A 17929-nucleotide genomic window follows, 5' to 3' on the forward strand; every position below is an offset into this window, starting at 1 on the left:
GCATATACCCACAGATGTGCATAAGCCCTTTTATATATCCTAATATGTACACATAACTATGTATGTACATATAAACTAATATCTTCTCACTGTCATGCACGCTCAATTGCATACAGATACCTACACTGCTTGTGTCTACAGATTTTGCTACGCAGAATAGATTTGACCTTCTTACCTGCAGGGTTATATTCATTGTATTCAAATATTTATCATATGTTTATAGCTCCAGTAATTACTATTTATTTAATTAAGAAATATTGAATTCATTCACGAGAGGAAAATTATTTTGTTGATATCTGAGGTTATATTTGACGCGACATTCTGAACTATTGTGTGTCGCAATATTTTAATATTTCAACTTATTTCTACAATATTTCAACCATCGTCAATAGCTTCAGTTCCACCTTACAATATTGTCGTTTTGTGTAGAAACTGCTAACTTAGGAGTTATAGATGGTTTAGTATTATGCCATCTTGCTTGTTATGCGAATCTTAAAAGATGATCGTGCTGCTTTTCGGCAATATTTTTGTGTTTCAGCAAACAATTGAATCAATGATTAAATCATAATTCCATACTGATTTTATATTTTCTATTCAGTTTTATTTCTTATTCATAGATAATAAAATCTTATATACGAGTGCTGTGTATTACAAATAAAAAAAATGCACGTATATTCTCAGATTTTTTCTAAAGGCATTCGAGATTCCGTCACATGATATGGACAATAATGTCACCGCTAAGTGCTTTTACAGCACACAAAGAATTTTATCTAACTAATTTTACCGAGTTTACGTTTCGTTCTTTGATGTACGTAAAATAGATTCATGCTGCAAGCTACTTAGTATTCTCAAAATATATTACATAATATATATACAACCTTTAATATATATAACCGAAATTAGTTTCTAAAATAATTTAATAAAACAAACTAAATATTCAACAGATACCAGCTTTACAAATTCAACCCTTTGAAATATTCGATTACAGTTTGAACAAACACTGCCCTGAATAACAAATAACATTTGCTTTTGCAATAAATATAATTACTATTATACATTCGTTCTTCAATAATATGTAGGATGCTTCAATACTGCGAAATATATTTTCTTACAGCTTTCCAATATAAAATTCATCTGTGCTGCGATATTTTAATGTTTTCTGTTTTACATATGAAGACAGTATTTTCTTTTATATGTAAATGATCAAAAATAGTATTTATAAGTTTTATGGCAAAAAGTTCTTTGGTGAATTCAGAGCCTTTCTTCCATAATCTTAATACTAAAGTAAAAAAAAAAAAGTCATGTTAAATAATTTGTAGTACGTAGAAAAAAATATTACACATGAATATTTGTGTTTTGTGTGTAACGAAATCAATAATAAAAAAAGCCCAGAACAAATGGAAGAAAAGCAACAAAGTTCTTAACATAAGAATAAAACAATGCTAAAAGAATTTTAGCAATTCGGAAGGATGTTTTATTTCTCAACACATACAATCACACCCATCCACATATGTATGCATGTATATGCAATTTGTGAGAGAGTGAAGCATCTTATACAGATGCGTAGGTATTGTGTGTAACAGGTTATTTGTAATATCACTGTAGCAATGTTTCACTAGAATTTCCTGATCACATTGTCAAACTTTTATTTCCCTTATGTTACTATAATTGACTACAGAAAAAGAAATGTTTTACTCATTTCCTACATATATTTAAAATATTTTATTTTGTATATAATTTTTCCACATTTTCTATATTTCGTCTTCGTAAAAACGTAATATACAATAAATGTGAACACCATTTGCATAGTCTAACTTACAAATAAACAACAAAATATGAATGCATAAGAAGCAAAATTTCTTACAAAATTACAACTTCACAGCACTTCGTAGATAATTGTCTGCTCAAAGTGCAAAAATACTAAATCACATTTGCACACACAATACTATAGGTATGTAATCATTATATCTCTTTCTCAATCACACATAAACATGGTATATATATATATATATATTGTGTGTGGTTGTTAGAAAAAGAGATAGACAGATTATAAGTGTTTAGTACTTTATGCAAATGTCATCTATTATACACACATACACACACATCGTGCTTGTTAGCTTGCTGTAGCTTTTCACAAATATCTGGCAATTAAATTCTGTAATACTAATATTTGTACTATCATTCAGTTAGTTTTCGAAGTATTTAATATCCTGAGTGAATAATATATTTGCAGACGGTGTGTGACAATCACAATTTTATCACTATATTACGAAAAAGAACAAATATATTTGGGTCAATAAAATGTATTTTAGTGAAGAAAGAAAGCAAAAAAAAAATTGAACTAAAAATTTGCAATACACCTTCATACAACTGTTTTTATTTTATTTTTGGCGTTCCTGAAGACAATCGTTGACACCAAAGTAACAATTTTATTTCAAAAACAGTTACCGCATTTGCTGGTGTATTATAAAAGCTATTCTGTTTTTATTAAAATAAAAGAAAAAAACTTTAAAATGGTTCTGCGTGTTTTACGCTAAAATTATTTTTTATATAAAATTATTTCCCCCACAAAACGAAAATTTCTTAAATACTTTTACTAGTAAATTGATGTATTGTAATATAAAGAAAGTTACGTTGTTATGTATATTGAACATTTTATATATATATATATATAGGCGCAGCTGTGGCTGTGTGGTAAGTAGCTTGCTTACCAACTATATGGTTCCGGGTTCAGTCCCACTACGTGGCACCTTGTGCATTTGTGAGTGGATTTGGTTGACGGAACCTGAATGAAGCCCGTCGTATATATATATATATATATATATACACGACGGTCAACCAAATCCACTCACAAATACATCAAAATGTCCCGGACCCTTCTGACTATACACATGCATATATTCTTTTATTTATTTCAGTCATTTTGACTGAGGCCACGCTGGAGCACTGCCCTTTGTAAACTTAGTGCTTATTCTATCGGACACTTTTGCCGAACAGCTAGGTTACTGGGACGCAAGCGCACCAGCATCGGTTACCAAGCAATTTTGTGGAGGGCACATACACACACACACATATATATATATATATATATATATATATAGCTTGCTTACCAACTATATGGTTCCGGGTTCAATCCCACTGCGTGGCTCGTTGCGCATGTGTCTTCATTAATGAAGCCCGTCGTGTATATATATATATATATATATATATATATATATATACGACAGGCTTCATTCAGTTTCCGTCAACCAAATCCACTCACAAAGATTTGGTCGGCCCGAAAATATAGTAGAAGACACATGCGCAAGGAGCCACGCAGTGGGACTGAACCGGGAACCATATAGCTGGGAAGCAAGCTATATATATGTGTGTGTGTCCTCCACAACATTGCTTGGTAACCGATGCTGGTGCGCTTGCGTCCCAGTAACCTAGCTGTTCGGCAAAAGTGACCGATAGAATAAGTACTAGGCTTACAAAGGGCAGTGCTCCAGCGTGGCTTCAGTCAGAATGACTGAAACAAATAAAAGAATGTGTGTATGTGGATAGTCAGAAGGGTCCGGGACATTTTGATGTATTTGTTCCATTTGAAGAAGAACAAAGTACTGGCTTTGTTCCAGAGTAAGCCTGGTCTTTGTACTTGGATAGAAGGCCCACCCCTAAGTGTTGAGCACTAAATAAGGGATTACTCTGAGAAGGGTAGCGATTTCACTTTATGTGAGCGATTCTTAAACATTTCTTATATCAATGCCAACACAAAATTAAGATCAGAACCCTTTTGTTCCACATCATTATATTAATTCATAAGGTAAAAATGTATTTTGTTATCCAATATAAGTATTCAGTATATACTGAAAGTTATTAGTTAAAACCTGATATGACATATGGAAAATATTGATAGACCTGCAGTTATGCATTTCGAGCAGCCACCAATTCAATGCGAAATACTACAATATTGAACACAAATTAACAAAACCATAAAGGCTGTACTTCCCCAATTTCGAATCGTTTCATTTTAAATGACCAGCCGATTTTTATACCTAACTGAGTTTCACATAACCAGACTCAATGGATTAGAGACTATAATAGCAGAAAAACAATTTAATTACTAGCAGTAAGGCAAGCAAATATTTTCAAAGAACATGTTAACATTATACCGAATTCATGTATCCTATACTTTGAAATCTTCAATGATACAATTAGAATATACACTCTCTATCTGAAATACTTTCATGGTAGACAAAGTAGAATACAGAGCGAAAATCTATCTAAAACTTTATTTTGTGCTGCCTCAGTGGCAGACTCTCTTCTTGAGCGCGAAGGAATTCACACACTTCTATATTCTTCCCACAAGAATATAGAGGAATTCACATGCCCTTACAATCTTCCTGTGTGGTTGTCTTCGTGAAAAATTGACAAAATAACAATGTCAGCTCAATATTGTACGCAATATTGAGCAGACATTTCTGCTTCACAGCTAATCAAATATTAAATTCGAGTTACGGTATGACAATAATCAATGTTAGATTTATTTGTACTTACCTGATGGGAGAACCTTTAGGTGTTGCTATACCGAAACCTTTTGAGTCAAGTGTTCCACCGACCATCATGGTATCGCACGGTTTGCGATTATTAATGTAAATATTACTTGATGACTCTAGAAGAAAGGCATACTTTCCCTTGGAGTTCCGCACCTTGTGCACTCCGTCCTTTACTAATTTGACAAACACACTAGGGTTTGATGACATGAAGGCCCACATCCTCTGATATGTGGGGTTGTTTGAATCCTGCGAAATAACAACAAAACAGGTAAATAAAATCAATGTTACACTTATTGGGGGATATGTCATCAAATTAAAATAATGTAGAAATAAACAAAATACTGGCTTGATAACAATAGATATTATAAATCATTTAATATTCAAACATGGATTTATATGGTGATAAAGTTATAAAAACTAGGTATTTTTCAGTAACAATTTGTTTTAAACGGCGTAGAACCCTTGATTTTAGTGTAGCATTTCTGAAACTAAACATCAATAATATAGTAAAATATATAATCTGGCTGTCAGTGCCGTGTGATGTTTTACTTCAAAAGTATTGTAATTGTTTTTTGAAATAGACTGGTGCATATTTCTTCCGATGATCAAGGGGAGAAGAAGGGGGAATGAAAATATACTTCAGGACGACGAGGATTTCAAAAAAATAGTTTTCCAATTTCAGTGTTATTGAGAACATAAAGTAAATCAATTATACAAATATTATATCGGACTGACAGCCAAACTATATTGATTTTAAAAGAAAAATAATATAAAAACCACATCATTGTTTTTCTCTTTTGTCTATCTTTTCTCCCTTCAGTTGTGTCATACAGCAGTTTACCAAACTAAATGTTTTGCAAATTTTATTATGAACTTCGAGTAGATGAAGAGAAGATATATTTTACAATCTGTATTAGAAGGAAATAAAGAAATTATGCAGTCATAAGATCTGGAAATAAAGATAACCATTTTGTATAGATTCGTTTAATACTTCTTTGCTATGCATATAAACCGTGCAACTGTATTTGTCTCGTTTTTGACTCATATACAAATCTCTTTCATTTTTTATTTTGCGATTCTCTTCGCATTTATATGTATATACTGATTAGCATAATGAATGCAAATCTTTCTCTTTCCTTCTTTTAATACCACCTGTAGCAACAGTATTGTTTAACCTTGGGCTTATCACATACTAGGTCATATGATAAGCCTGCACAATTTAGTTTCAAGAATTCCTTTTTTTGTCACTTTTCTGACTTCTGTTATCTTTCTCGTTTTTCTTCATCCTACCATTTTTCGAACAATCGCTATCCTCGTGCAAATCGGATCCTTAGCTCCTTATTCTGTTCAATTTTCATATTATGGCGTTGTCGGTGTTGATTTGAATATTACGATTATTAAATGCTGAGACAGAAATTCTTCTCAACACCAAAACACATATCATAACTCTACGAAGAGGAAGGTGACTAACGCTTTTAAGAAAATCATCCTCATTCAAACAAAACGACGCTTAATTAAATTCTCCTAATAAATACAGAAACAAGTAGGGAAATATCATCCGTTATAAAGGAAATATATGGAATATTTAATCCTGCTTCTAATTCCTTCATTTAACGGCAAAAATATAATCAACAAATTTAAGAGGAGCGGCTTTACGGAAATGATAACATTAATTATAATTCGACTTGCACTAATACTGAAAACTATGGCAATGCTATTGCTGAGAATAATGGAAATGAAAATTGCAATGTTAATGCTAGTCATAATAATAGAAATTCTTTAAAGACGAAAGGATTTCTAAATACATTCTGTTAAGGAAATCTATTTCTCTTGCAAAATGGTTTTGTGTATGGAATAATGTATAATACTCTTTCCATTTTTTTGGTGTATCTATTACAAAGCTAATAAAGCAAATAATATCAAAATACCTTAATACAGCATTTGGAAATGCTTTCAACACAAAGCTGGCACTTTTGCTTAGCAGAAGGATGCAAATGGTTTTTAAGAAAAAATCGAAACACCATTTATATTGAATAGATTTCAAATCTGTGAATTAGCAAGCACAGTCTTCAGAATGTAGAATGTAAAACCAGTAATGTTTTAATTAAACTGCTTATATCCATGTAAGCTAGAGTTAGGCTTGCTAACAACAAGACAAACTGGCAGAGAAATGATTATTTGGTATTCGATAATCGAACCTCTTAAAATTTTAATAACGAATACAATGGCGTATCACAAGATAAATTGCCACAGATATAATAATTTGGCGACAGTTATACTTTATTAAGCATATTTATTTACAATAGCTGGAAATTGTGCTTGTGAGTAACACCAAAAAATGCATTCACGAATCTCTGTTATAGAGCTGATTGAATACATGATGTGTATATAAAAGTACAAACATAGCAAAACGCAAAGCCATGTTATACACAGGCTTGCAAGAGGGAGACTTCGATGCCTTTTATTTTCAGTTTAAACCGTTTCTGGTGGCTTACCTTCTTGAGAGAAAGGACAGAGTATAGAGGTAGTTGGGTTGTGTGATGCCGGGTTGGTGCACTCACGCAAAGCAAAAGCAGGTGGATAGACAAGTAGTTTGGCCCTCATGACTAGTGGAAGCAAAGGACCAGCCAGCTCTAAGAAACCGAAGATGTTATATTGGCGTTTGAAAAGACACAGGGCTTGTGAACCAATAAGTCGAGCCGTGTTTGTTAGTGATTGAGTGCCAATAAATCCCTTTTCCTGGATGCCGTTAAGAGTTTCGTTCTGATCGAATAATAGCAATATTCCATGAGTAGTAATGTCAATTGTGGCCCTAAATCGAACCTTGTCGATTATTGATAGCTGTTTTGGGTTGAAATATTTTGTGATTTTGAGAAAAGGACTAGTCATTAGAATGTAGTTTTAGGTATTGTAGGGACTCAAGAAAGATTTACAGTGAGATCAAGCGTTTGGAAAATTGTAACGGCTCTGTCTGAGTGACTCTCATTATTTGGGGTTGTGATGCAGTAATGTTTTTTTACGTATATTATCTTTGAGTTAATTTGTTATTAAAGAGATGAATTTTCATGAAACTACTGAAGGATACAACCAAGATCTCTGTTAACGGAATCGTTGAGGCTTAATGTGGTAGTATCTTGGTTTCATGTGGAATATTCATGTTTGGGAAATAGGTTGGAAAGATTAAAGGTTCTAGTTCTTTATATAAGAGCAAATTTTATTGGTTCTGGTGGCAGACAGGTCGTTGAAAAGTATTGCACTCACACTTTTGATTCAGATTGCGACTGAAAGCGAAGAAAGTAGCAATCCGAAATATGAGGTAAGAATGGAGAGCGTAGGGGGAAATTATTTTAAATAGATTTGCATGCCAATTATTCCGAAAGGTTCTGTTGAAGACTTGGGCAACAAAACTGATTTCAACAATTATTTTAAACGAAAGACATGGTGAGTGATGAAAGAAAATCTGGTTCGGTGTATGCGTTGCTTCTGATGAGTGAAGAAGCTATGACAGCCTTCATTAATTTAGATGTGTTGGAAATGAGAACAATGCTTATATAAATATATGTAAGTATGCATATATGTTCATTCGCAGGACCTGAGCAAATGCTAATTGCGATATATTCAGATATTTGTTGTACGTCCTACATTTTTACCGTCCACCACATACGAGCGCGCATGTCTTCCGAACATTTGAGTTTTAATAATATATTGATGCTGTTTATTTGATACAAATTATGAAATACCTTACGGTAATTTTTTCTTAACGGGTTTTCGCGTATGACACCAAACGAAAGAACTCCGCGCGTGCGCGCGCGCGTGTGTGTGTGTGTGTGTGTGTGTTTAAAGTATGCGGTGCAGATGAAATTTAAGAGAAATGTAATTTAATAGAAGTGTAAGAATCCAATTTTCCATAATATAAAATACTGAATTAAAAATCCAACTAATATTGCTTACATATAATTCATCACACTGTCGCAAGCAGTTCAATATTTTAATCCTGTAAAACGGAACAGAAGACGGAAATAGAATTAAAACTTCCCAACCTGCAACGAACAACCAAAATTAATTTAGAATTTTGTTTACCTTGAAAAATTGTTTAGATGTTCCGGAGCCAATCGTTCCATAGGCAATTTCGGTTTGTTTAGCTAAGTCCTCAACTGATTCGATAGGCGTGAGCATTCGTTCAATCGTGAGGAAAGCGGCAAGGTTGGCCGTGTAAGACGAAATAATGATTAGGACGAAAAACCACCACACACCTCCAATGATGCGGCCTGACAGCGATCTGTTGAATAGAAAAACTTGTTTCAATTAACTGTGTTAATTTTTCAGCAACTACTAGCCATAGTATGCAACATATAATAGAGACGTTAAAATTTGAGCGATGCTTGCTGTTGAAACTGTTTAGAGCGAGGAAAGACTGACACAACACCACTTTCGGGTCAGCAATGCGCTTGCCAAAAAGAAATAGTATACACGATCGGGTGCAACTTAAGACGCTGCTGTTACATCTGAGTTTACCTTCTAGACTTATCTTAAACAATGTCTACATGTCACTTGCGCCCAGCTGTTAACTATACGGTGTTCATCAGTCCTTTAACAAGTTTTGCCTTTTGTTCTGCAGAGTGTCTAACAAAAACCCATCCTCTCTACTAAGCACATTTTACCTACAAAATACCTATAATCAAAAACTACAAAAAGTTAGGATTTAGTAACATTCTTTAGTAATATGGGACTAAGTACTTCCTTTGATGTTGATAGAACTATGCTTAACTTACTCGATCTTACTCTAATCTTAAATACGGCCCGGTATTTTCCATAACCTTCTACTAACCTGAAATACATCCGTGTCTTTAGTAATCACCATAAAAATATAACAAAAATATCCGCCAATGAATACAATAGTAACGCTGACTTTTATAAGTCAGCTTTATTTAAACCAGGGTATAAGGAACAGATTAAATATTATAACCACCTTGCCCCAACTACACGAATATTAATAACAGTATTAATAAAAATAATAACAGTAATGGACACAATAACAACAACAGCACTTAGCTTGATCCTACCATTATCAATATACCAAATAATACCCAATTCCATCTAAATAACCATTCCTCTTACTCTCGTAATCCTAAATATAAACAGTCAAAGAGGTGTAACCATGCTTCCTTTTTAACCTACATTAATAGCACTAGGATTTTTAAAATTAAATCTTGCAAACAATCACACAACCCTAATTAAAATATTTTGATTGAGTATTCCATACGGTAAACAGGTAAAAAGTAACTTTCCCCTATTATTTCGTCAAGCTATAACAAGAAAATTCCTTATTAATTCAAGGTACCACTCGATTTTCAACACACACCGTATCAGAGTAGGTTTCTCAAACACAAACAACGACTTACAAGGTATATCTTCACATAACAGCCATATCCTAAGAGATTACAATTTCTCTCCTAATAATAATATCAATGATAATCTCTCCTTAAATGACAACATCAATGCAACAAGCATTTGCAATTGTAGCCGTAAATGGAAACTGCATAATTAAAGGAGATGAAGATCCTCATGAGATGACGAATGAAGGTTGAAAATCTTTTCAATCAACATCCCAAATGTAGTAAAAGGTCCCACCTGAAAACAACACTGGTGGAAACGAAAACAGCCTGCATCAATCCTATATGAGGGAGAGAGCAAACAAAGAAGCCTGAGTTATAAAAAATATCAAGTCAAACCCAAAGGCCTTCTTTCATTATGCTAAAGAAACAGACTCAGAACGCTACAAAATAGGACCCGTCTTTCAGAAGGATGGCTCTCTCACAGAAAACCAACCAACAATAGCGAGGTACTGAATGACCAGTTCATAAGTGTCTTTACCACCCCATTGGAAGACAGACAAGTGAACGAACCAGTGGAGTTCTTTACCAGTGAGGTAGTTACGATGAATTACATCGAGATTAGTGAAGAAGATATACTACCAGCCATGGATGAGGTAGACGCAAACTCAACTGCTGGTTTCCCAGCAATCCTCCTCAAATCGTCTAAGCGTGCCCTGGCGAAACCACAACAGATTCTCTTCCAGAACCCTCTTTTAAATAGCAGGCTGCCAATAAAACTGAAGGAAGGAATAATATACCCAATCTATAAAGGAGGAAGCACAGCAGATGACAAAAATTATAGGCCTATCTCTCTGACTTCATACGTCAACAAATTCATGGAACGAATAGTCATAGGGAAACTAATCGCATTCTTTGAAGAAAACGACTATCTGAACGATACTCAGCATGGTTTCCGACCAGGTCTGAACAGCCTGACCCAATTCTTAGAGCACTATAAAATGGATCATGATATGATATGTCACGGAGCACTGTCTTGGGGCAACTGCTTTTTATAGTGGTCTTCTCAAATATGCCCTCAGGTGGCCGGATAGCCACACTTACTAGCTAAGCAGAGGATACGAAAGTCTCACAGAAAATACAAATCCCAAGCAATGTTGCACGCCTGCAGCAGGAGTTGGACTCAAGTAATAGATGGGCTGAGGACAATAGTATGCAGTTTAATGCTGAAAAATACCAGATACTGCGCTACCAGATTCAGAAAATAAATATAGAATTTACAGGATACACTGGCACATCGGAGATTACAATCCCGGAGCCCAAAATCAGTGCGGCGCCTGAATATCGACATGAGTAATGATACCTCTTTCCAAGTGCACATTACTAAGATGGTAACAAAGTGCAAACAGATGGATGGATGGATACTGAGAACCTTCAGAACCAGAGGTAAGGAAACCATCATAGTACTCTGGACGACATTCGTCCTCAGCCGCCTCGACTACTGCTTCCAGCTATAGACACACCACAGGGCAACATTAACAGCGCACCTTGAAGTTATCCAGCGAAGCGTCACAAAGTAGATCGTCTTATTGCAACAGCTCAGCTACTGGGATAGGCTGAAAAAGCTAAAAGCTATACTCCCTGCAGCTAAGGCGGGAGAGATAAGGTGTGATATATATCTGAAAGATTCTGGGAAAGATTCGTCCGATAGGTGCCGATGGAATATTCTTAATACTGACGTTGTTTTCGGCGATGTCGTTGCTTACACAGTTTAGACCGCTTCATTTTTCAGCCTATATGCGTGCGAGGAAGTTAGAATGCGTTTTTAAAGTATAATTTAAATATATATTTTAAGTTCCATCATATAGCGATATAGTAGCAAGAACAGAGGGAAATCTCCATATCTATCTGTTTAGGAATCTAAATCCTTTGTTAATCCATTATATTTACTGAGTTAAAAAACTTCACGTCTGTATTTACTTATAGTGAGAAAAACTACGATTTTGGAGTGCTTAATATTCTTCCTAGTGTTGTGTGATAATAAACATATGATTTCTAGTAGAATCATTCACAATGTTTTAGTATAATCATATTTAAATCGTTTGTCTCTATTATAAACTATTAAATATCACAATTTCATATAAAGAGTAGGGAAAAATAATTCTTCTTTTAGTTCCAATTGTTTACTATAGAATAACAATATGATAATGTATTTCCTGACACAGTTAAAAGAAATTCTTCTGTACAAATCTTAAATACCACCCTGATCGATGCTAAGTATGATCTAAATAAATTATTTTCTGCATACACGCCCCCGGGAAGATTCTGGTGAGTAGAATTTAATGTAGATTAGATGCCGCCTTCTTACGAAGAAGCAGGCTTTTTGAATTCTGAGTGAATAATTGCACAAGGAATTGTGCGTAAGTGGTGATAGGAGATGATTGATTGAATAAAGAGACTAGTTTCCTGTCACGAGCATAAGCGGATGTATCGCTGGAAGAGGCTGAATGCTTACAGAAGTTCAGTAAGTCAGTTGCATAGGCTTTCGCTTTCAAAGATAACTGAAGATATATGAGATTTGAATACTGTCCAATTTGCTTCATTGTATATAGACTCCACTCCACCAACTGCTTAAGAAAATAAAATACAACTACTATATATTAATATGTAAACCCTCGAAGCAACAAGTTTTATCAAGTGAAATGCGGTCTTTGTTATCTCAAAGCTGAAAAGAATATTCATTATAACCATACATATTTGAAAATTGCTAAACTGAAAATACACATCGTATATCATATATATTTTTCTAGTAACATATCCATCTTCACAGTGTCATACAGAAAAATGATATATTTGAAAGATGGGTTTTCTAACCTTATTTGTTATTCATTAAAACATACTTATTATAAGTTAGAAGTGTCTGAACATAACGTAAAACTCAAAAGCCAATATATATTTTCGGAGTGCGCATCTAATACTAAACTGCGCCATCTCAAATCTGTATAAAACAGTAAACTTATGAATTCAAATGCGAGAGAATTGAGAAATTCATAATGACCATAATCATGTTTACATGCAAGTTGGGGGAGAAATGTCAGGACCCATAACTCTCCTCAGTGTTCCATGATTAATGGAAGAGAGGAAATGGGTCCTGGAACTGAGCATCATCTTGCAACAGAATGGACTCTGCCAAAAGTATGTGATGGTAGGGCAAGTTGGAACTATTACTCAAGATAAGTTAAAGGCGGCGAGCTGAGTTCAAATTCCGCCGAGGTCGACTTTACCTTTCATCCTTTCGGGGTCGATAAATTAAGTACCAGTTGAGTAATGGTGTCGATCTAATCAACTTCCCCCTCCATCCAAATTTTGGCCCTTGTGCCTAGAGTAGAAAAGATTAATCAAGATACGTATAGATTGTGCTGTGTTTGCATAACCTATGCTAGTTGAATATGATGGTTCTTAAGGGCAGCGAGCTGGCAAAATCATTAGCACGCCGAGCGAAATTAGCGGTATTTCGTTCTGAGTTCAAATTCCGCCGAGGTCGACTTTGCCTTTCATACTTTCGAGGTCGATAAATTAAGTACCAGTTACGCACTGGGGTCGATATAATCGACTTAATCCGTTTGTCTGTCCTTGTTTGTCCGCTTTATGTTTAGCCTCCCTGTGGGCAATAAATAAATATGATGGTTCTCTTATTACTTCCATATAATTAATTAAATATATTGGGTTTTAAAGCTAAAATTCGTTTTTTTTAAGGATATTTTTTTCTAATATTTCAGTTCTTTTTTTGTTTCAATTATACGAAGAAATTTGGCAAAACCTTCCACTCACAAATTACAAATAGATAAGTCATATTTTAATATGAACTTATTTTATACAAACTAAACATTTAAAAAAATTATTTGTTGCCTTTAATTAAAAATATGCTAGAAATAATTGTATTTCATAGAAATGCTGACGCAAGTATGAAAGCTGTTTAACTGAAGAATGTCTCATCGCAAAACTTTAATTAATGAAATGAAATATTAGTTTTAGACATTCAACACGTGTAGTTTTCCAATATCCACTTTAATGACATATTATTGGGTCATATGTCATTTATATTTAAACATCATTCATGTGAAGATCTGACCTTTGATATTTATTATTCTTTTTTAAGTAGATTTCATTTCTTATAATCAATAACGATTTTGGTAATAGATTTGGTACAAGCACGAAACATTACTACTGCATTCTCATTTCTCTATAACGTCATACATTTATGATGCCAGATAGCATTGTATGACATTGATCCATCATACAAGATGCAGACAACATAAGTTAAATTAGTTTATTCAATGGAAAATTTCAGTAGCACCGTGAACTTATCTTTTAACAGTAACAAGATCTGAACTAAAATATATTTTCTTCCACAAATGCCAGATGAATAGTTGTAATGCGAAGGTCTAATACACTGAATTGATCTTTCTACACGAAGATTACATATTCTATTCATCTTAGTTATAAAAATCATTACCAATGAGATTTAAATTCCGACTGTAGATTAAAGCGCTTTTCAACCCTAAAATCATTGAACAAGTCAGTACCCATCATTATTACATTTTAATGTCTGAACCAAATACAAGATATGAAAGCAATTTTAAATATTGGTATATTATGCCTTACAATATAACCCATTCTATCTAATAAGCTGCTGTTGAGCTCAAGGGAAGCTTGGATGAAATAAATCTATGATCAACAGATTTCAGCCGTGACCATATCGTTTGTCTAATCAGGAGCTACGCTGAGCAGTGTCCTTCCTTATACAATATTTTGGGCCATGTAGTTATTATTTCTCTCTACCGAGAGATAGTATAGATGCTCGCTTGTTGGCTTGTACAGTCAGTATCGCACAGAATTAGAATCTCGATGAATTTCTGAATATAGCATTTCTAAAAAGCAAAATTAATGAAAATTGAATCACTTGTCACTGAAAGTTTATTCAATCAGGAGAATATTAATAGTAATCAATTAATAGATTTTATGTTATTTTGGATATCTGGAGCGCAATCATAGAATCATTTCCATTTCTATTGAATTCCTAATTTCTGACGCGCCTCGTCGAATTCTGAACATTTCAATTAAAAAAAAATGTATGCGTATCCAGATACTTTCTTTACATTTTAAAAATAGAAAATAAATCAAATAAAGGATGAACATATAAATTAGAAATAAATGGCAGTTTCATTAATGTAAGATCTACTCTAGCTATCGAGGGAGTCTCTGTATTTGTCGGAAAACACATCTGCAAGAAAAACACAGCCAAATCTACCTGACATCTGAATTAATGTTTTTAAATAAGAAATATACTCTGAATAACAACAAAACTATTTGTTTATGACTCGGTCAGGATCTAAGCAAGAACAAAAAACTTGCAAGATTTGGGTTGCAATAATGAATTTCTAACTGCAAGTGGTGTGCCATAATGCCGGGATTTGAACTTGTGCAAAACTATAGAGAAGTAGATAATAATTTATATGAGTAAATTAAAGAATGCTTCATAAACAAAGTAGTAATTTATAGCTAAAGCATTTCAAGTTCACCTAAATGTTAAAACGAGAATTAACTAAGAAATAATACAAGTATAAAAGTAATTTCATTTGTTTGCAATATATAAAGGCAGGTTATTTGATATATATATATATATATATATATATTAAATCTCTGGAACTGATATCTTGATACGACTTTAATAAAATACTCTAAGATATACGAACGACAATAATCTTCTTAAAGTTAGACTGAATGGCTGCATAATATTCTCGGCAACTGCTAAATATTCGTATATTAAAACTTTCCTCTCCGTTCTGAATAAAGTTTCAATTACCAGTGTGGTATTATTTTCTATGTAACGGTCTGAGCAATAACATTATTCTATTTCTCGCAAATCAGACGTAGATTTTAATTATGTCTGCACAACATGGGAGATGGGATTTTTATTAAGTTTCCAGGTTGTGTATATCCGATGTAGATCATCATAGCTTCTAATAAACTAGAACACATTCTTCAAATCCACAATCTGCTTGAAGTAATGAGGTGAAAATAGTGTCCATGCAAAAAGTTCCATTATACAACCTTAGATAATAATTTTTCTGGGAAGGAAATTACTAAAATCTTTAGAATTTTAAATCTTGAATTTAGTTTCAAATTACTAAAATCTTTGAATGATACATGTCCAACACCGTCGAAGAGAGAAAATAATAGAAAACAAAAATATAATTATAGATACTGACTTCAGATCTTGGCACAAGGTCAGCAAGTTTAGGGAAGGGATAGGTTTGGAGGAGGGGATAGGTTGCGCAGCTAGTACTTTTTTTCATCGACCCGAAAGAATGAAGGGAAAAGTCGGATTCGGTGGAATTTGACCACAGAACGTACAGACGGACAAAATGCAGTTAAGCATTTTGCTCGGCATGCTAACGATTCTGCTAACACGCCACCCCAACAAAAACACATCTAAAGATATTAAATCGAAATTATGTAATTTTTATTACCTGGGGCATTCATCGCTGCCTTGCTGCATCAAAGCACCCAACGAAAACCAAATAGAGTTTGAGATGGAAAAGTCATTTACCATCTGTTCTCCATTGATTGTCGTATCTTTATGCCATTCACACTGACTGAAGCGACTCACCAGCCATAATCCTGAAAAAGAACAATTGTTTTAATGTGATGTTGATTCTAACACAGGAACAAAGCGAGAAATTATATTAGTGACAAAGTAAGGAAGACAAAGTTAGCGTCGGTGATATTTTATCTCCGAATGTAATAAGCCGGAAGAAATACATTTACTAAAACAGGCTCGATTGCGCACATGTGTGTTCGTAAACATACATATATGTATATACTTCTGTATATTATAAATACAAGCATGTATTTAAATACGCATGCACATACATATATAAACACCCTTATACGCCTATATTTGCTCAAATACATACATGGACTCACATATATTTTCTACATGTGTCAGTGTACGTATCTGTACGGGATGTACGCGCAATCATAAATATATATTTCTTTACTACCCACAAGTGGCTAAACACAGAGGGGACGAACGAGGACAGACAAAAGGATTAAGTCGATTATATCGACCCCAGTGCGTAACTGGTACTTAATTTATCGACCCCGAAAGGATGAAAGGCAAAGTCGACCTCGGCGGAATTTGAACACAGGACGCAGCGGCGGACGAAGTACCGCAAAGCATTTCGCCCGGCGTGCTAACGTTTCTGCCAACTCGCTGCCTGCGCAATCATAAATATATGAAGATATATATATTCGTGAGTGTTGAAACATCGAGTGATGGAGAATTAGCATATATGCAACAATCTTGTATGTTGGTACTTACCTACGCTAATGCCTAGGAAGGCGAAGATGATACACGTCCATATCTCCAAAGATAGTGGTTCCATAAACGAAAATACGCCTGGCTTCTGTTTCTCCGGTTTCTTAATCATGATGCTAATGCCAACATTCATGAAAGGTTTGGAGAAATCTACCACTTCCTCACGTTGTGATGTTATCGTCAAAGGAGCTATAGCTATGTGCGCTTCCTGTGAATAGCAAATCAATTCAAAGTAAAAAAAAAATAATTTTTTAGTATTAATATATATGAACGTTGTTAAATATTTTGGCCACATGCGGTAAAATATTCAGTGATTTAACCATCCAGAATAACGAATTTATTACAAGCCTTTATTATTAGTAGTATTATTATTTATAAATACTAACGGTTTTGAGACAGAGATAATGATCTGGAAAAGAAATTTAACCGACTATACTCATAAAAAAAACATTCAGCAAATGTTTCAATGTAAAAGCGTGAATAACCAAAGCAAAATGTTTTTAAATTATACCATAAAATATTTGTAACTTAGAAAACGCATAAATACACACATACATACATATCATTATATGATATATATAATAGATATCTATATATAAATATAATATTATATATATATAATATTTAATATAAAAATAAATTATATAATATTTAAATATATATATATATATAAA

At 33.7% G+C, this 17929-nt stretch overlaps 1 protein-coding gene across 1 annotated transcript in view; it reads right to left on the minus strand.

Moving 5' to 3' along the window:
• Window positions 1-17929, minus strand: part of LOC115216511 (glutamate receptor-like) — a 701885-nt gene that overhangs the window by 16780 nt on the left and 667176 nt on the right. The window contains exons 12-15 of the mRNA XM_029785951.2: window positions 17259-17463; window positions 16405-16555; window positions 8619-8817; window positions 4540-4784 (exon numbers count right to left, since the gene is read on the minus strand). Of these exons, the coding sequence (XP_029641811.1) occupies window positions 4540-4784; window positions 8619-8817; window positions 16405-16555; window positions 17259-17463 (800 nt within the window). The remainder of the gene's footprint in view (window positions 1-4539; window positions 4785-8618; window positions 8818-16404; window positions 16556-17258; window positions 17464-17929) is intronic.

This window comes from Octopus sinensis, linkage group LG1, assembly GCF_006345805.1.
Source record: "Octopus sinensis linkage group LG1, ASM634580v1, whole genome shotgun sequence".
Taxonomy (NCBI): domain Eukaryota; kingdom Metazoa; phylum Mollusca; class Cephalopoda; order Octopoda; family Octopodidae; genus Octopus; species Octopus sinensis.